This window comes from Canis lupus, chromosome 15 (assembly GCF_048164855.1).
Source record: "Canis lupus baileyi chromosome 15, mCanLup2.hap1, whole genome shotgun sequence".
NCBI classification, from domain to species: domain Eukaryota; kingdom Metazoa; phylum Chordata; class Mammalia; order Carnivora; family Canidae; genus Canis; species Canis lupus.
The window spans coordinates 51,232,587-51,253,630 of record NC_132852.1 but is presented as its reverse complement, the minus strand read 5'-3'; the positions used below and the strand labels follow the sequence as shown (position 1 = coordinate 51,253,630).

At 41.1% G+C, this 21,044-nt stretch overlaps 1 protein-coding gene across 1 annotated transcript in view; it reads left to right on the top strand.

Annotated features, from left to right (window-relative positions):
- Positions 1-21,044, top strand: part of DGKI (diacylglycerol kinase iota) — a 341,172-nt gene that overhangs the window by 295,979 nt on the left and 24,149 nt on the right. Inside the window, exons 31-32 of the mRNA XM_072777355.1 lie at positions 14,929-14,966; positions 18,574-18,694. Coding sequence (XP_072633456.1) covers positions 14,929-14,966; positions 18,574-18,694 — 159 coding nt within the window. The remainder of the gene's footprint in view (positions 1-14,928; positions 14,967-18,573; positions 18,695-21,044) is intronic.

The following is a 21,044-nucleotide window of genomic DNA, read 5'->3' as shown; positions in this document are numbered from 1 at the left end:
TGTAAGTGATAAATCACTAAATTCTGTACCTGCAACTGATATTACACTGTATGTTAACTAACTGGAATTTAAATTAAAACTTGAGGGGGAAAAAAAACAACAAAAAAGAAACATTCAAAAAGTCTGCTGCTACTATTACCACCATCTTCCCATATTTCCTGATTTTTAAAAATCCATCATTTTAGCTTAAATTGTTAGAAATTTAGTGTCTGTGATTCCCCTTATTAGCAAAAAGAGAACCCTATATTCATTTTTATTCAAATTAAAGTTAAACATCTTGAAATTTATATATTTTTAAATTTCTGCTATCTCCTGAAATTGAAGAATTAAAACAAGCATAATAATTTTTGAGAAACTCAGAATGGAAGGGATTAATTAAGGTTTGGGTCCTTGTGTTTCAGCAAAATACTTCCAACTACTCCTTTGGGATTATGTGGGTTAATATACTCTTAGGTGTCCTTAAAATTAAAAAAAAAATGTCCGTGTTATTAAAACTTAATGCCAGGCATTGTCCTAAGGTGTGTTCTGATGAAGCTTAGAGAGGTTAAATACTTTCTTCCAGATCACATCAAACTAGTGTATATTGAACCAACTACTCCGGATATTTTAGACATATTTACTCTACAAAACAATCATAATAATACTACTCTTACCATTTTACACATGAGGAAACTAAGGCACAAACCCTGTAGGTAATTTTTCCAAGGTCCTATGCATAGTTGATAAGTGTTAGAACTTGGATTTATACTCAAGTAATCTAGATCCAGATCCTATTCTCAGTCACTGCCCCACAGAGTCCCTCAATAGCATTGCTAAGAGTCGAACTGATGTGGTAGGAAATCTTGATTCTTTTGGTTGAATGGAGATCTCCTACTTATTGGATGGCAATTCATCATTAAAAATGAGGTTTATTTATTTATTTATTTATTTATTTATTTAATATCAGTGACCAGTACCTTTGACACAGGATAATTCAAAGATGTGTTCTTGATCTACTTCTCCTATCTTCATACTTCCATGATCAGGGAAACAGTTTCTTCAATCAAGGAAGCTAATCAAGGAAACAATTTCCTGTCAATAGCATCCATTTTTCAAAAGGAAGAATTCTCGAAAGGTAGCTATTTCCTTAAGGAGATATCACAACCGGAAGACAATATGATGACCAAAATGGTAGTATATATTAAGAAAATCTGGTATTTTCCCTTTTATTTTCTATAAGCTGCTTATTAGCAAAATGTGATGAGTAAAGTAAACTCAGCTGATGATACAGCTGGAAACCTCACAGCTCTTAATTGCCTCAACTGGGAAGAGTCTTCAGTGTTGGCCATCACAGTATGCCACTCTGCAATGACTTTGGGCTAGCTAATGCAAAGTTGCTGGAGTGTTCTTTTTTGCCCCATATTCTATTTCTGACTATGGAATCCCCCATTGGCTTTTTAATTAGATTCAAACATTTTAGTGCTCACTTTTGAGGCCCCTTCTTACCCTGGTTTAGCTCATATGGCTTTATTGAATTATTTTTACTCCTCTGCTTGTGGGCCTCTCTCCATGTTCATCTCCTTTATATTCACCCAGCCATATGGTTTATATCACCTCCTACCATCTCTCTGGCAGACCACCTTCATTGTCATTCATTCAAATCCCTCCTTGGCACTCATTAATTCCCATGTGTTGGAACCACCTCCATAGATTCGAAGGACAAACAATGATGAATTTTCCTGACAACTCAAATGCCCACAATTTCTCCTTCCCTATTCATTTACTGTTTTTTTGAGTGTATTCCAAAAATGTTTCCCCATGGGTGGTGTTGCCCTTCTTATTTGACTATGAACCCAGTGAATAGAGATGTTGCCCCATTCTATGCTGTGCCCTGGCACAGAATTGATTTTCTCTATACAAATCTCACTGTTAGATTTGCTGCAGTATGTGGTGTTGGCAAACAGAAACTTTCAATACACGTCTTTGAATTCCATTGTAGCCTCATTAACATTGTTCCCTGTTGGAGAAGGTAAGTTAGTCCTGGTTCTTTTCCAATGAAATTCAGTTGGTAATGTGCTGAAAAAAATGGCCTTTTATGGTGGCCTCACTGGGTGCTCCCCAAAGACTATGTGAAAAGGAAAGGAATAAAAATGATGGCATGCTTTTAGTTGGCTAGCCTTCTTTCACATTTTGTAGGAAAACAGACAATCACTGCTGATTAAAAAAATAAAATAAAACAGTACAAGCGAACAAAACAAAACAAAAAACCCTGGGCTTTCCAGAATCAGGTTATATTACTTTCTATGTGTCCTGACCCTGCTCTCCTCTCTCCTCCCCCTATCTTAAATCTCACTATTGATTGTAACCATATAATCCTTTGATCCTGTGGTTTCTTTGGAGTGCTTTGTTGGCGATCATCATCTAATTATCTTTTGAAGCCTTATTAGAGATGAGTGTATGTTGAGGGGGAGGAGTGCTCTTGACTGAGATTCACCTGCAACTTGGCTTGAGTTTATCTGGCCTCAAGAGAATATTCTAAGTATTTAAAACATTGCAAAATAAGAAAGTGACAAGAAAGGGGAGAGGAGGGGAGAACATTAACCCCCTGGTTTGCATGTAAGTAAGTGGATGGGTCAGAAGAGGTCAGCAAATAAGGTTATGTGTCACTGTTCCTCTGGCAACAGATGAAGCTATCACAGATTTTATGCCTGCAAATCAGTTACTTCTCCACCAGGTGAATGTGCGAAAGGACAGGGGAGGTGTATGACCTGGTCCCTTGTAGTCATCGATAAGAGCAGAAATGAAGAATGGAATTGTGCTTACTTTTTAAAGTTTACTGTGTTTACTTAAGCTTTCTAGTGCATGAAATGATAGGAGCTGAGCTATGGTATGAACTCATATCACCAAGGGGCTAGACAGGTATGCTGACAAGTACAGTAGGACCCTTAGATGAAGGTCATCAACACTCCATTTGTCTGTTGTCTACTTGACAAGAGAAACCTCAGTATCCAGTGAATATTTTTTCCCCAGGGAGCTCCACCGAAAGCTGATTTGTTCTTTTGATGCCTTCCTCCTGCAAAGAACTATGTGGGTGTGGGCACTGCTTTCCCTGAATTATGGTCTTGGCCCAAGCGTCTCTTATCATGCTTACCAGTTGCAAAATACTAGAATGCCTCATCACTTTTTCAGTTGGAAGATGAGCCCTGGATATTTTACAGTACATTCCATCCTGGCATGTTCCACTTGGAAGCATTTTTTTTCTGTGTGAATTTTTGTTTGTGCAGGCTGTCTATGCCAGCCTTAGAGCTTGGAAATAGCCATCAGTCCAGCTCGCTTTCAAGCTAATGAAGTCAACGAAATGCTGCCTCATTTCAGCAGCCTTCTGTGTCAGTCCTCATTTTCTGGGTCCACCCTGGGTGCTCTACGTGTCAGGTCATGACTGTCTTAGCTGCACGCGGTATGTCTTCTTCCGGTCACCATGACTGCACGTGGTGCCCATAAGCAGTTCATTACTACTGCATTTCCTTCTCCCAGCACTGCTACATTTCTTTCTGTAGCCTCCCTCTTCAGAGCCGGGGAATTCTAAGGCATGGAGGCATGACAGCTGCACTCCTCGTGGCTGACCAGGGAGATGAAGGGAAGAGAGGACCTCGTTTCACCACCTAATGGCACCCTAGTACTGTCTGATGCTCTGTGCAGCCAAATAATGGAGGAGTGTAGAGCTCTCTTGCAAGTCACTCTTCCACATGCTAGGTTTCCATCCTAGCTTTGCCACATATAAGCCATGTGGCCTCATGCAAAGTGACTTAGCCTCACTAAGCCTCAGTCTGTCATACTTAAATGGGGGTGATGACAGTCACAGTACCTGTCCAGCAGTTGTATCAGAGTATTAACTTAGGTAGTATTTAGCTCTCTGCCTAGCGCATAGTTTGCCTGCAAATACTCACAAAAGGAAGGGACAGAGCAAGAGAGTAGATGTGCCAAAGAGAGCAAGAGAAGCTACCAGAGTCAAAAAACAAAATGGGAGAATCTTTTTCTATAAATAGACCCATCCCATTGTATTTGCCTGGACTTGGGATGTTATTCAGGCATGTTGTATTCTAACTTTCCTGGAACTAAACATCCTTCAGGTTACAGCCCAGTGGGCAGAGAGTGACTCATATTGTGCTGGGCAGTGGCCACTTGAATGTGGATGGTTGTATAGGGCAAGGACAAGACCATTATTTCAGAGTAAGGAGGACTGACCCCAGCCCCGGCTCTGCTTTCTGCTAGGGTGTGGGGTGTAGGGGGTGTGGAATCTAAGGCAGATCATTTCCCCTTAGACCTTAGTCTCTGCAGAGAACAAGCTGACCTGGCACCATCTAAGCCTTTTCCTGTCCTCTAAACTCAAGCCTTGGGATCCCTGGGTGGCTCAGTGGTTAAGCATCTGCCTTTGGCCCAGGGCGTGATCCCGGGGTCCCGGGATCGAGTCCCACATCGGGCTCCCAGCATGGAGCCTGCTTCTCCTTCTGCCTGTGTCTCTGCCTCTCTCTGTGTGTGTCTCTCATGAATAAATAAATAAATACATACATACATACATACATACATACTCAGGCCTCTGAGCCAGGGAAGACTCCTGAGCAATGAGATACATGAGATGAACCCCAAAATGTCACCTTCAGTTTCGGAAGAGTATTTGGGAGACATCCAAGCTCTGCTTTCTAAGGAGCAGGCATATGGATTCCTGCAGATGAGTGCCAGTCTCTTAATATTTCTGCTGCTGATGACAAAACAGCACTGCTGTTTCCAAACCTCACCAGGTACTCACCTTCTGAAAAGAAAGAAAATCAACTTTGCAAGTGCATAAATGCTTCGGGCAGATTTCACACTGATAGCTTTCTTTAACAAGGTAACAAACTACATTACTATTTAATTATTCAGCTCGCAGCCTCTCTCTTGACAAAACGATGCCCTAGTGCTTATTGGAAAAGGGATTTGTAATCAGCCAGGACCCATTCAATTTTGTGCAGTCTGGTGACATTTCCATCCCATCTTGTGCTTAACCAAGTAAAGGCAATTATTTCAGCCATTGCAAAAACAAAAAACAAAAAACAAAAAACAAAAAACAAAAAACAAAAAACAAAAGAAGTAGTGTTTTATAAGACCACAGAAGACCATGTTGAAACCATATTGTTTGTGTAGCTGCTTGTTCTATTTCTCTGACCATGTGCCTCTTTGGGCCTCATATCTTCCCTAACTCTGTGGGCTCATTCTCAGAAAGCAGGGCTTACCCCAAGATGTTCTTTGGGCATCCGATTGCCCAGCAATTGTTCTCTATAAGCTCCTTTTATATTTGAGGAAGACAGTGATAGTCTTGGTCAAAGTTGTATTCTGAAAAGGGAGTTGGTGAGTGATTTTTCAGTGATGTTAAAAAAAAAAAAGTTTTTGGCCTCACATGACTGTGTCTTGGAAGCTGTTCTCTCCAGATGCCCTCCATACCCCCTTCCTGCCTCTTTTCTCTCTACTCCCATTCTAGACATGCTACTCAGTCAAGTGAACCCATTTATCACTTGTTCCGTCATGCCTCTATGCCAGCTAGTCTTCTTCAGGGAAAACCCTCCACCCTTACTTATTTTTTACTAGGGCAGATCTTCCCTTTTTGCACAATTTCTTATGACTTTCCCAGGAAATCATTCCATATGCCACTCTGTTTCCTTAGCAGTCAGGGGGCTATGAGTAGATATGTAATTATACATGTGTTACTTTATGGATGACTCTCTTTCTTGAGAATACATGAGTTCTTAAGAAGAGCGAAGGTTTAGTTTTTATTTCTCTTCATGGCAACTAGATGGTAAAATCTGCTCTTGAGTAAATATTGAAGATGTGCTCATGCACTGAAGCCTGTTCTATTTTGTATCTTCCTCGGAAGCTTCCGGACTAACCATTTACTTTAGAATTCTTGCTTTTAAGGTGTGATATGGCTTCAGTCAACTTAGCATAATGTCAAAGTGAAAGTTGAAGTTTACTGTTCATTTCTCTGAAATAAAATGCTTAAGTTTTCTGTGCTTTTGGTTCATATCTGTCTTATGCTAATTCAGGGAAGGTTCAAAATTAGCATTTTATTATAACTTGATTAGAGGTACAAATTGTATTTACAAGTATACATGAGAGCAGGTTCTAGAAACTATCTTTTTTTAAAAAAAGTTGGACACTTTTGCTATATGTGCATTTTGCTGCTGGATGTCCCTGAAAGTGACTTTTGCAATGTTAACCCCTCCCTGGTTTTACTTGTGTTCTAGGGAGGAGTGTTTGGGCTCAACCTGTTCTTCCTTTAAGTTCAAAAGGCCTTCATCGTACAGAGTGGTCAGTGTGCTGCTAGACAGTGATAAGCTACTTACTGTGCATTCCGATGACCAGATGACCTATAAACCCGTCATCTTTTTGAGCCCCAGAGCGCATTCATTTGTACTTGGATCCTGGCCTTAAACACCATTTCCCATATGCCGTCTTGATGTTTGGTTAAAACCAATAACCATCCATCACTTTCAGGCCACGTCAGACCTGCTCGCGGCTATCATGGAATGAAATATGAGCGCAGCTATTCCACCTAAGTTCCTTTTAGAGGTCCTGAAGGACACAGCTACAATATATCAGATGAATTCAAGGAGACCTATCACAGGAGAAAGGTGGCCTGATGTTGAGAGGCGGGATGAAGCCAAGGCCCTGATGCAATCTCCAAGGTCCTTGGTGAGAGTCATTAGGAACCAAGTTCAGCCCCAGCACCACTTGTACTTGGCACCTTCCTCCCACCTGTGAGGCAAATGAGGACTTTGCTTATTTGTTCTTCCATTTCTCTTAGCCTCTCAGGATTATAGCTCTATCATCTATAATGCTGGGAAATCAAAAATAAAGTTCATCAACCTGAGTTAAATTCTCTCGGGGTTGTAGAGGCAGAGGACTTTTGGAGGGTGCTAGAATTTTTTTAAATCTCTCACAGCACTAAATTGGTTCTAATATACTAAGAATTTTATTATTTTTTTAAAGATTTATTTTTTATTTATTTATGATAGACACAGGGAGAGAGAGAGAGAGAGAGCGCGTGAGAGAGGCAGAGACACAGGCAGAGGGAGAAGCAGGCTCCATGCCGGGAGCCCGACGCGGGATTCAATCCCGGGACTCCAGGATCACGCCCTGGGCCAAAGGCAGGCGCGAAACCACTGAGCCACCCAGGGATCCCCTACTAAGAATCTTAATATGTACCACTTTATCCAAATGTGAAGGAGAAAGAGTGTTATTGTGGACTCTGGTTATATGGGGTTCACGAATATGAATTGAGTAAGGTGTAACCAGCTTAAAACCCTTTACATATATGAAAAAATCTTCCCTGTTGGTAGAGACTTAACAGTTGTTGAACAAAAATAGTTGATGGGATTCTGTAAAAAAGAATTTATATTTTTCCAGTTTTAAGGGAATGGTTGGATATTACTTTAGAAGGTGATGTTATATGTTTTTAAAACTGTTGGTGACTACATCCAAAGATTAATATATCATCACTAGAGAACATATTAATTTTGAGTTTAATAGATTCTCAGGAAGGCACTTTCAAGAACCTGCCTCATCCCTCCTGTGACTATTGGCACATATTTTACACAGCTGTCTGAAACCGTGACTGGGGAAGACCTGTGAACTTGGCTTCTCTAGCCCAATGCTCAAAGCAAATTAACCCATGAAATTTCTCTTTACACCAGTCCAAACCTTACCAGTGATGTTCTAGGAAATAACTATTGCTTAGCATAGGGCTCTGATTTGACCCATAATATAAATATTCCTGGTTCATTGAGATACTTATGATGTTGTTTCATGGCATCTAATAAACGCTATTAGATGCCTGAGAAGATAAGAACATATTTTTAACTCTAAAATTGACTGCGAGGTGTAGCAGGGGCCAGTAAAGTGGGCTTGCTTCCATTCCTTAAAATGCCTTCCATGATTCAGGGGGGTTGGAAGAAGATTGAATGATAGCTCACTGTATCACCAGACCACAGTATCAACCAAGTGTTTCTTAAGCACTTCATATAGTTCTAGTACTAGAGCTTTTATTGAAAGAGGGAATGTAGATAAAACAAAGAGAAAAAAAAAAACAGTTAAAACATAGCCCCTGTGCTTTTGGCTTAAGTGCAGAGATGGGGCTTACACATGTGAAACAACCAGAGAACAGTTTTGCAACCCCAGGTAAACAAATGGGGTGTTTGGGAGAGACATCTGGTCTCCTCACTGTTTATAGCTAATTCCAGGGGGGAAATAAGAGAAATGGAACCAACCACTTCTGAAGGGAACACGTCCCGTCCTCTGGCAGCAAGGTAGAAGTTTTCTGCCAGGAGGGAACACTGGATAGGGGGCTGTTTGTTTTTTCTCCAAACAGGAAACTCCTTCCATGCCAATAGTAGCTTCAAAAGGATCTCAGCAGCAGATGGAAAGAACCCATATGCATTCATGCATTCAATTAGCAGGGACTAATTCAATTTGAGGATTAACTCTGTCATTAGAGAGAAACAAAACCTATTTAAGTCTCCCATCTATGGTTACACACTCTGAGTGCCATTGGCACAGGTGGTGGGTGAATATTAGACCATTGTAGCATTTAATGGCCTTCAGATGTGCTGATGGAGTAATCCCATTGATGAGGAGATCCTGGAGATGTGTGCTCTGAGCCCTCTGCCCTGTATCTCAGCAATGGAGGAGAAGCCGGTAGGCCAGGTGTGAGGGATATGGGACTAGTTTGGTGAGTGAGTCCTTGCTTGACTGGAGGAGGAAAAAGAGGAGAGATGGTGGGTTTTTTTGTTTTTTGTTTTTTGTTTTTTTTTTACATCTGGTTATTAAAGAGAATTTCAGGGTAAAGCTTACCTTAGATAGACTTCTTAATTCAACTCAACAAACACTTGTCTGCAGTGTCTTCTACTTGCCTTTCTTCCTCCTGCTTCAAAAAGCTGATCCTTCAGATAAGCAGCTGGCAGCATTTTGTATTTTTCTGCTGAGATATTCATGACCTAAAACAGATGACGTTGTATGCAAAACACACTACTATAGATGACACAGGTAGCAAAGGCTATGGTTCAAGGTCATTTCCCAATGCTAACCAAAAGTCAGTGTCAGCCCTCTTAATCAAGGCCTGTCACAATGCTAGCGTATGATGTGACCGAATTTTCCAAAAACATTCACAGCATTATCTCCCCATCCCACACATTATTCTTGCCGTATGACTTTGACATTCTTTTCATTGAGATGTGGGGGTCTGTGTCTTCTTAAATATGGGCAGACTTAAGACTGTAGCAGCAGAAGTGACACTACATGATTTCCAAGGCAAGGTGACTTCCATGAGGCTTTCTTGGGATGGTTGCTTTTGAAACCCAGCCACCATTTCAGGGGGAAGCCCAAGCAGCTGGAGTGTCATGCTTGAGGATCTAAAGCAGCTGGAGCCAGCACCCAGTTTACCTGTCATGTGTAACCATCCTGAAAGTGGATCTTTGAGCTCTCAATGGAGCTGCCCTACCTGATGCCAGGTGGAGGGGAGACAAACTTAATGGCTGAATATGGCCCAAGTTGCAGATTTTTAAGCAAAACAAATAATAGTTTTGTTTGAAGCCACTGTGTTTTGGGATGATGCGGCTCTGTGTTACTATATAACAAAGAGCTGATACAGATTTTGCACCATTGTAAGAATAATCTTGAAATTGTTCCAATATATTTAAAAACCCCAGTATTTTAATTATTAACAAATAACTTGGCACATAGCTTATTATCAGTTGTCAAAACCTCCCCTAGACTTATATTAAAATGTAGGAGTCTTTCGAGATACCAAATTCCTCCGTTCTCTCACCTCATCTTGTTGAGTATGACTATGTAAAATAATACTAATTACAGTCATTTTCATGAGCTGCTTCTCATTTATGCCTCATTAGCATAATTCACAGTAGTTATCCATACCATTCATTAAGTGAGTGTTAGTTACCTTTGCTGTATCTGATGATGATACTAGATTCCATTTTGGGGAGCTAAGCCTTCACGGTCTGTTGCTCATGTCCCATGACTGCTTACAAAGTAGAAAAATTGGACAGAATGCTTCTGATAAGGAAAATATGGGAAAAGGTCTGCAGAAATATGTATCTGAAAGAAGTAGGCTCTTGGGCACCTGACAATGCAAGCTATCTGTGACTATGCAATAAGTAACTTTGAATAAAGGGGAAGTAGGAAGATGCCCATCATGATCAGACTAACAGGACTGTGAACACAATATCTGCCCTGCATGCCCTCTCTATTCAGTGGCTCTGTCAGCATAAAAAGAGTTGGATCATAAAGGATAAACTGACTTCATTTTGTATGTGATGCATTCATGAAATTTTTATTAGGGGTTATTTGCTTTAGTTTTTGCCCACCTTGATCCTAGTTCAAGAGGAAATGGCATGGTGGAAGGACTTCTCACATAGGGGTCAGATACAATAACATTAAAGAAACTATAAAAAAAATAAATAAATAAGAGTCTCTGTCATCTGGGTTGCTAACTACCTGTGTGACCTTCTGTGTGATCTTGCAAAAGTCCAGTTACTTCTCAAGCCCATTTTTCTCATCTATGAAATGAGAAGTTTAGGCTAGGGCCCCAAATAGCTCTGGAATATAGAACATGACCACTGCTGAAGGAATGGTTCTCGCATATGCTTCTTGCTTTGTGGATGAAATATTTCGGGGTAAAAAGTATGCAGAACTTGGCAAAGCCAGTGATATATTTATGCCAGGTATATATTTATGCATCAGCTGATTTCTCCCACTACCTCAGGGCTCTACAAGCTACTCTTTGTTCTATGGTGGTTGTTTGTACTTTTAATTTTTTTCTTCCACAATTTTTTAAAAAAGATTTAAGCAGCTGCTGTCATTAGTAGGTGACAAGCAATTTGGAAATAGAATATTAATTTAAGGACTGAGAAGCAGCATGAAAGATTAAACTTTTTAAATAGACATAAGTGTTCAGAGTTGAGACTATATGATGTAGTTATTTCAGCTGATTTATTGAGAACTCAGATATGTGGCTTTGCCAAGTCTTGTAGACTTTATATTAAATATTTTTGATGGCATAGCAAAAACTGCAACCTTAAACTATACCTTTGGAAGTAGTCATATGCCAAACTCTACAGCTGTAATTGGCCTTAATCTAACCTCATTTCATAGGTGAAAAATGGTTCTTTTTCTGTGTAGTGAGGTCAAAAACATTAGTATTCCGTAGTGTTCTATGCAGGAGACCATAATAAATCCTCTGGTCCTTGAGCTTATTTAAAAGGCAGAGTCCCAAAGGAACTGACTTTATCTTCATTATTCTAACAAGAGAACTGAAGTTTAGTAAACTTGTGCAAGGTTATAGCTAGTTCATGGTGCTAACCGGCAGTCTGGTTCTTGACTCAGTTATGATGTATCCCTTCGTAGTTTGGACTTCTTGCCAAAAGCCAGTTCCCTGAGAGGATAGAGTTTGTTTTGTCCAGAAGTATCCCCAAAAGCTCCAACAGGGCCTGGCACAGGAGCAGGAGGCCAGCCAGTGCCCCCAGTGGATTCTTTGGTCCCTATCCTAATTCCAGTGGGTAGCCATTATTCCTTCATGCATGATTCCTGAGGATATCCAGACTGTTGGGAATCGAAGCCAAAGAGAGAGACAAGAAGGAAGATAGTGGGCAGCCTGGGTGGCTCAGCAGTTTAGCACTGCCTTCAGCCCAGGGTATGGTCCTGGAGACCGGGATCGAGACCCGGGATGGGGCTCCCTGCATGGAATGGAGCCTGCTTCTCCCTCTGCCTGTGTCTCTGCCTTTCTCTCTCTCTGTGTGTGTCTCTCATGAATAAATAAATAAAATCTTTAAAAAAAAAAAAAAAAGAGAAGAAGAAGGAAGATAGTGATTCCTTCCTGGCAGTCCTGACTTCTCAGCTCCAGGATATTTACTGGATAGCAGTTTAATGGAAGGCATAGCATTGAAGGAAAAATCAACCATTTCATACAAATTAATGATTCCACTTCTAAGCTCTAAAAATGACCAGCTTCTCAGTTCTCTACTCCCTTAGTTTCCTGCCTAACTACACAAGTTTCTGTGATTTAATTGTCCAGGAAACTTACTATCCATCTACTCATTTACATCCCATCAGCAATTTGACTTCCTTTCTTTGCATTTGGGAGCATGATTTCCCCAGTTGGAAAGAGTTTTGGAAAAGGCGGGAAGGCAAGCTTGGAGCTCAAGAAATAATAAAGAATAATACTATAATCATAACAACTCATTATTTGTTTTTAAAGCTTGATCTTCCAGAAGGTTATTTTCTGGAGTTGAATACTAATAGGTTCACGCTCCCTTTATGCAGAGGAAATCTTAAACAACAGTGTTCATGGGGAAGGACATTAATCAAGAGAAAGAAGTGAGCCTTGAGCCTAATAATGTTTGCATAATAGCAACCCTTGGGTGTATTGCTTGACTTAAAAATAAATATCCCCGCTTTCCGTCTCCAGTACAATTGGAAATTATCTGTGGTTATGATTCTGTTATATGATCCTCTACCTGTTCATGGAGACTTTAACCCACAAGGCAGCTGGAAACCAACAAACATAGCAGTGCTTGTGAATGTTGGGGTAGACATTTAAAGAGGCTATAATATGGGCAATCTGGAGAAAGTGAGCAGGGAACAGGTCATAACTCTCTTTCCGGGAGGAGAAGGGTGGGATTGAACTGGCATGGTTGACATTTATATGCTTCCCTGCTTTACTTTTGCCTCTGCAGTGGTTTCTCACCACCTGCAGGATAAACTCCAAGTGCCTTATCTAGACGGAAGAGGTGCTCACTGGGTGGGGGATTCCTCTGACTCTGCAGCACCTTACCTGAGACCACTCTCCACCTCAGGGAGGATAATATACAGCTCTTTGCGGGTTCCCTTAGATAATACAACTTAATTTGCATGTCTTTGTTCAGATCCTCCCTTTGTTTTGCCAGGATGTTCCAAATCTTCTTTGCTAATTAATCCCATTTACCATGGAAAAGTTGGCTTAGGCTTCATCCAAGAAATCTTTGAACTCCACAGCTAATCAATAAGCTTTCCCCTGACTCCTAATATTTTTCGTTCTTTCTGTTCTTTCTCTCATCCTTTCCTTCCCTTCCTTTTCCTTTTCTCTCTTCCCTTCCTGGTGCTCCTTCAATAGACTGTCTTTACTGTCTTGATTTGTTGCTTATATGCACCGAATTTTATTACACAAAGGCTTTAAATTAATGAATTCATTTTTCTTCTTTTCTCCCCCTTTTCTCTTGACTTCTGGAAAATGTTTCAATATAATCTTGAAAAAATGGGCACTCTACTGTTTCAAAATTATAAAGCTTTCATTGTTGGTTTTGTTCTTGCTATAGAGAGATGAACAGGACAGCTATTAATTTTATTTTAAAAATTAAGAAAGTTGGTTCATAAACATTGACTTGTTAAACTTACATGTCTGCTAAGTTAGAGATTAGAATTAGACTCCAATCCAGTGCCTTTTTTGGATTTATTTATTTATTTATTTATTTATTTATTTATTTATTTATGGAGAGAGAGAAAGCATGTGCATGCAAGTAAGGGGCCCGGTTGTCACCATAATGCAAGTCCCTGTGTCCAACCCCGGCCTCTGTGCAGTGCCCTCTGGGAGTCCCCCCTGTAAAGCTCCACAAGGCTCTGGGAGGCCTGAAGAAAAGAAAAGTAAATAGTCTTTATAGGCTATCAAGTTTATACTGTTGTGAAAAGGCACCGCAGTGGTGCTCCTGGGTGGCTCAGTCAGTTACGTGTCCGACTCCTGATTTGGCTTAGGTCATGATCCCAGGGTGATGAGATCAGCCCCACGTTGGGCTCTGCACTCATTGGGGACTCTTCTTGAGATTCTCTCTCTCCCTCTCCCTCTCCCTCCGCCCCTCCTGCAGATGCTCTCTGTCTCTAAAATAAATAAGTCTTAAAAAAGTAAAAATAAAAAATAAAATGATGCTTTGAAAAATAAAATTCAAGTTACTTTCTTCTAAAATTTTGTGTTGTTCAAGCCTTAAGATCATCTATGTTTTCAGTAGTTCTAGAATCTAAATACTTTTTTCTGAAGGGACCATTTCTATTCCAATGCACATGTTCCCTTCAGGAGACATCACTGTCATTAGATGCTTCCAAATCCTGCCCTCTCTCACCAGCTCCCCCTTCTATCTTCTCCTCTACCTCCCAAGTGACTTGTATGTCCACTTTGATTCTTTGCCCCTGGAGCTACATATCTTTACAATTAGTTTAGGCTTCCTAAGACTTTTAGAGTTCTTTTCACAAGAGTCATCAGGATAGATGCTGACCACATGGTTATTTTCCGTAGAACATAATGAAGCATACATGTTCCCTCCTCACTACCTCCAGTCCTCTTCATTTCCATAACAGTAGAAGTTTGTTTCTCACTATAGAGCAAAATTACTAGTGATTTATAGGACCCCAAGAGGACAAAGCGAAAGGAATTGGAAAGAAGGGAGCAGAAACGATCATGATTAGGCACCCAACCCGCCTCAGTAGATGAGTTGAGAAATCCCTGTGATTTCATCCATCATTTCAGTCACTCTGTAAGATTTAGACTTGCTGGTTGATAGATGTAGAAATCGGGCTCAGAGGGCTTCCATGATTTGCCCGCAGCTTGTGTTGGAGCTAAGATTTGAATCTAACCTCTGTAGCTCCAAGTTTTATGAGGAGTGTTCGGGTAGATTCTAGAATGATAGAATGGGTACCTGGGTAGCAAAAGGATGAAGTGAAGGCGTTAGCCTGTTGCGAGATTCAACCTTTGACATGTTTCTCCTTCCCTGATTCCTGCTCCAAATGTAGACTATTTCTGCAAAATATGGATCCAGCCCTTTGTGTATTTTAATGAGAGGGTCTTCTACTAATGGGACATCTCTCTTTTGTCTTCCACAGCAATTTTGCAGGCAGTAATAGCTGGTGATCTTATGAAGGTAAGATATCTTCCTACCCAAACTTTTGGTGATTCTTTAAGAACTTTAACATCGTTTCTCACCAAATTTTCATGATCTCTCATATGTCATTTATCATCCCCCTGCCTGTGCTAGCTGACTTGAAAGGGGAAGGATGCTCTTTTGAGAACTGGGCAGAGAGGGCCAGAGAAGTCTTCACAGCATCTCTACATTTCCTAACAGCGAAGAATGTATGCAGGGGTACCATGCTGGTTGCCTCAACTAGTTAACATGGATCACACATTCCCTGGATGCAGTGTTCAGGGTGTCTGGAATCCCTGCTCTCTAGAAGCTGATATTTGACATTTAAAGGTTTCTTTTTAGATAGGTCTTGAAATGAGTGCATCTGTAAAAATTATCTGGACAACACCCAGAAATACATTACCCAGGCCAGAGCTTACAGCTTCCAACAGTATTACAGTTTTGTATGTTGAGAATAACAAGTAAGCAAAAGAACACACTTTGTCTCCCTCGAATACTTGAATTCAGGCTTATATTTTCTTAGTTCGGAGGGAAGGAAGTGGTCACTGCTGCCTCTAGAGGGAATGCAAATTCTGGAGTCAGAATGCCTGGGTTCAGATCTTGGCTCTGCCGTTCACTGTATGTGTGACCTTGTATAATCATTTAATTCTCTCTGTGCCTCAGTTTCTTCAGCTGTAAAATTGAATAATGGTGCCTCTTTCCTTTATTGTGAGGATCAAATGTAACAACACATGTAAAGCTCTTAAGACTTTTTATTATATAGAAGGGACTCTAAAATGCTACCTAGTGGTGTTAGTCTGTGTTTTTTAAATAAACATAGTGGAGATGCAAATATTTGTTATAAACTATAGTATAGTCCACGAGTATCCTAAAAGCTATATTTGGTCTCACATCATTTTCAGGCGTTGGGACCCATGACGGCCTGTATATCCCCGTATAACCCGCACTGGCATTGATCTGCTCTATAATATAGGCAACTGCATGGAGGCAGAGGCTCTTGCCTTACTCATTAGCCTGTGGAGTGTGGTGCCATTGCAGACCGGGAAACCAAAACCCTTACAAGAGAGCTGAGAAGCACTGACCTTGCTTGCAATTTCCTTTGAAGCACATCTGTTGAATAAACTGAGAAACCGCTGTGCTGCAGTGTTAACAGGTTACTAATAGGAAACAAATGGCGAGAAGGTTGCAAGCATCTTGATAAACTGCCATCTTTAGACACATAATCCTAGAAATGGTGCCTGTGGCAGTGTCTAGAGCAGAATGTTACGAGGAACTGTTACCCACAAAAGAAAAGTATTCCCCAAGCAGCGTACCTGGGAGTTTGATGCTGTTGTCCAGCCAGCAGTGGATTGAACCCATATTATCTTGTACTCCCCACAAGGCCTTGTATTAGATGCTTTGAGCAGTCTTACGATGGGATTCCTGCTTCTGCAGAGCTTCTAAGTCAAAAAAATTTTGCAAGCTGCTGTAAATTTGGAGTCTTTTTATTTCACTGTGTGTGTGCCTTTCATTTAAGTAGCATATTTTTCAGGTCTCTGGGTATACAACCACACTTTTTTTTGTGCTTAATAGAGAATTATTTGAAATATGAGCAATTGCTATATTCAGTTGGTTATCTTATTACATTCTCTGTTATAATCATTTTCCTAAGTGCCTAAGAAATGACTACACCGTGGAGCACCTGGGTGGCTCAGTCAGTCAAGCATTTGCCTTCAGCTCAGCTCATGATGTCAGGGTCCCTGGATGGAGCCCCTGCATCAGGCTCTCTGCTTAGTGGGGAGTCGGCTTCTCCCTCTGTGCTCTCTTTCTCTCTCTCAAATAAGTCAATAAATAAAATCTTTTTTTGAAAAAGAAATTATTTAAGTTTATTTATTGAGAGGTGAAATATAGTGACTTAGAGTTTTTCTTACACCTTTTTCTCTCTTTCCTTCCCAAGTCTTTCTTCCCCTTTCCTTTCCTCTTTTCTGCCTTCTTCTGGTTCTCTGTCCCACCCAGAAAGCATTATAAATACTAAATATTGCATGTGTCTGTAAGAGAGAGAGCACACACCAGACAGCAGAGAACTGAAGACCCCAGGAAGCAGTCAGTGTCAAGGGGTATTGGGAGTGGCTTCTGTGCAACTGGGATGCGTCAGATACCCATGCACTGACTTAATGTCTGTACTGTCCAAAGACCCCACAGAAAGGCAACATCCCAGCACCTGATGGATTGAGTCTGTGCTAGTCCATCAAGCGCAAATCCTTTGTGGGTCTGCCTATAAAGAAAGGGAGTGTCATTGTAAGATTGTTATTGACCAGTACCGGATATGCTTAGATTTTGGAGGGACAACTATTAGCTACCTCTTGCTGTCCTGTGGTTGACGGATACAAGCCACCATATGTTCTTTACTTCTTTTCAACTCTTCTTTTTTGAACTATTTTCAAGGAAGTCTTCCCTGACTCCTTTTTTTTCACTCTGTAATAGCCTCCTGTGTTCTTCTGCATTCCTGTCTCTGTCTTCGACATCTGTCCTCCCCACAGACTGCAAGTTCTCGAGGCCAGTGGCATTTGGCACATGGCAGTTCCCTGGTTGGATCTGAGTGAAATCGTGAACTATGTTTACTTTCTTTGACCTTAGGAGATGTTTACTTTTTTTTTTTATATATAATGTGCGATCTAACTTCTTGGTGATAGATACATTCCTTTTGCTTAGCACCTGCTGGGTTACTTTATTCTTCTTTGTCCTAAAACTACTTCTTAGAAGTTCCAGAAAGACTCTTTTTTGTTCTGCTATTCCACAGTTTGGAGAACAGGAACCCATTTCCACTTTCTGTAATGTTCAGTATTTCATGAAATGAGACTGCATCCTCTTTTTGCCACATTGTTCTCAGGCTGCAAAATCTGTTGGTTGTTTTCCAGTCTGTTCTCGTAATACGGGTGTTTTAGGTTTCTCCTGCAACATTCTCTGAATCCTTCTGGTTCTCCTCCCGTGGATTGTCTCTAGCCTGATTGGGTATAGGTTGGATGATTAATGGAAGGCGTGCAGGCTGGGCTGCAGAGTTGGAGAAGAAAGAGGCCATACATGTGTGTGCTTGTGTATGCTGCACGCACGTGTGCCACCATCTCCCATGGGAAAATGGGAGGCAGCTTCTGTATTTGGTAGCTAGGTTCATTAGAGTTTGAAGAGAAACCCTAGGCTAGGAAAGGAGCTTAGCTACCAGACACCAAGCTATTCCTGTCTCCAGCCTTAATTACTCTTTCACTCAAGAGAAAGCAAAGCCAACATAGGAAAGCATTTTTTTTTCCTCTTTGCTGCTCTCTTGGGACAGAGACCAGTGCCCAGAAAAGAAAAAGACATCAAACAGAAAAGAAATAACTAAGGCAGCACATTTTCAGTTTTGCTTGGCTGCTTGGTGCCCGCAGACCCTCTCTGGAGTGAGAGGAGACACTGGCCATCTCCTTGAGTGCTAACACAGACCAGGAGTGTTACTTCATCTCTTTGACTTTTCTGTGTCCTCTGAGGCCAGAAACATTTGTGGTTTGCTACATTACTCTTATTTTATCACCGGTTAACTATTTCCCTGGTTCCGGACTCTGCTTGAGCTGCTTTTCCTATGTTTCTTTTTCAGCTAATGGAAAGCTATAAAAATGGAGGCAGTCTGCTGATCCAGGGGCCGGACCACTGCTCCCTCCTTCACCATGCAGCTAAAACTGGCCACGGGGAGATCGTAAAATATATCCTGGACCACGGTGAGTAGGCACAGTAAACCAAGGGTCACTTATCCAGGAAGTCACTGAATTTTCTAAGTTGACTTCAGGCTATCTTCAGAACAGTAGAAATGCTCCCCAACTTACAGCTGACACCTCCTTGCTTATGTGCGGCAGACAGAAGTGTTCCTCACCAGAACCAAACAACTCCTAGAAATAATTTTCATAGCAAAGTCTTTGCAGGATATTGTTGAGCTGATTGGTAAAAAAGACAAGAACAAATGCGTCCTTACAGAATATGCTGGATTGTTCGGGGGAAGAGCTTTAAGTTGCCTGGTTGGGACCAGGTACCAAATCCATGTTCATCGCTGAGCATTCTGAGGATTACATGAACCCGTATTTTTCTAGCTCTTTGGCTTCTCTCTTTTTATTTTTGGTCTGAATGTCATTCATCATTTCAGTTTAAGCCATAGTTCACTCTCTTTGAAAACATCTGGTACTCTCATGTCTTCTGTACTTAGATGTTTGCTGGAAGTAGCACATACATGGAAGATGCAATGGTGGCATCATTCTCTCATGGCCCTTTAGAGGCATAAGCACATGGATGGATAACAAATCATGACCAATACCTTCAACTTCCCATGTTTATAGTGTTTGTAGGAATTAAGAACAGGAGTAAAGGAAAAACTCTGCCTGGCTTGGCTCTTTTTTTTTGGGGGGGGGGGGATTGGAGCAGCCTCTAGCTCTGCTAGATGCAGGTACACAGAGATTCTAGAAGATACTCTATGAGCCCTAGCAGTGAGGCTGTGAAATCCAGATTCAGGCTGTAAGTAAGCATATTAGTAGAAAGGTACATTCCTTTTGCTCCGCTTTTTTTTTCTTTTTTTGAGAAAGAGAGAGAGCATGCATGCATGAGCAGAGGAGGAAGGGGTAGAGAGAGAGGGAGAGAGAATCATAAGCAGGCTCCACCCTCAGCACAGAGCCCAGTGTGGAGCTCAGTCTCACGACCCTGAGATCATAACCTGAGCTGAAATAAAGAGTCAGATGTTTAACCAACTGAGCCACCCAGGTGCCCTGCTCCTCTTTTATTCAGTTCCACAAATGTGTCTTTTAGTCATTCAACAAGTATTTGTAGAGTGCCCAACAGGAACTACCTATTATAGACCAGTGTACACACACACACACACACACACACACACACACTACACACACAATACAGTCACTATTTTCAGGCAGTTGGAGGTTAAAAAATATATAATCATATGCAGAATTAAATTGAAAACAGTTCTTTATAGATGTTTTAAGTCCTATTGTAAAGCCGCAGGTAGAAAACACAGCTACTATTTGTCGCACACTTATTATACTTCAGATGCTTATACTAAACATCCTATCATTTAATCCTTACAAAGACCTTGTAAGGTAGATATTAGACTGTCAGTTACGCTTGACTCACCTTGCTTTGACTTCAGTTCCTTCCCCCTGTGATGACTTTGCTTAAACCCTTGGCTGGAGTTACGATGGAAAGAATGGTTTAAGGAAAGGAAAGTGTGTTAAAGCAGGTTAATGATCATTTGACCATTTCTTTCCCCCTTGTAGGCTGGGCTGGACAGTTCCAAGTCTGTCTACCCTGGAAAGCCTAGGTGGTAAGCTGTATTCTTGGTGCTGTGTCTGGGGTATGCATCTTTTCATCTCCCATTCCCCTGCCCATTCTACCCATTGCAATAAAAGCACTTGGGGAAGAGGGGCAAGACTTAGCAATGGTGGCATAAGTTCTGCTTACCTCCTTCATGAAAAAAAAAAGGCATAGGTATTTTCTCTTTCCCACAGTGACTTCTCCAAAAGCTGGTGAGAGGTAAAACCAAATGTTAGAAAACAGTCCCAGAGACAACACATACAGTCACAGAGCTTTTATGATTATTTTTCTCTTAACAGAATAGATCTCAGGGCACCTGGGTGGCTCAGTTGATTAAGTAGCTGCCTTTGGCTCAAGTCATGATCCCAGAGTCCTAGAATAGAGGCCGAAGTCATTGTCATCATCATCAGGCTCCCTGCTCAAGGCCTCAAGGACTCTGCCTTCCGTCTCTGCCTCCTCCCCCTGCCTGTGCTCTGTCTCTGTCTCTTGCTCTCTCTCAAATCAATAAATAAAATCTTAAAGAAAGAAAAAAAGATCTCAGGATTTCTACCATACAAAATGGAGATGAGCTTTAGCTATACATGTTGTCAGTTTATTCCTCTTTAGCTCTAGTTAAAGTACTCCTGATTGCTGTCTTCTTGACCTTTTCAATCATTTCTTCCTAGTTTGTCCTTTACCCAATGAGATTGAATGCTTGCTGGCATACTTTAAGTGGTTCAATACCCACAGATCCTCTCTCGAGTTAGGTGAGACACTGGC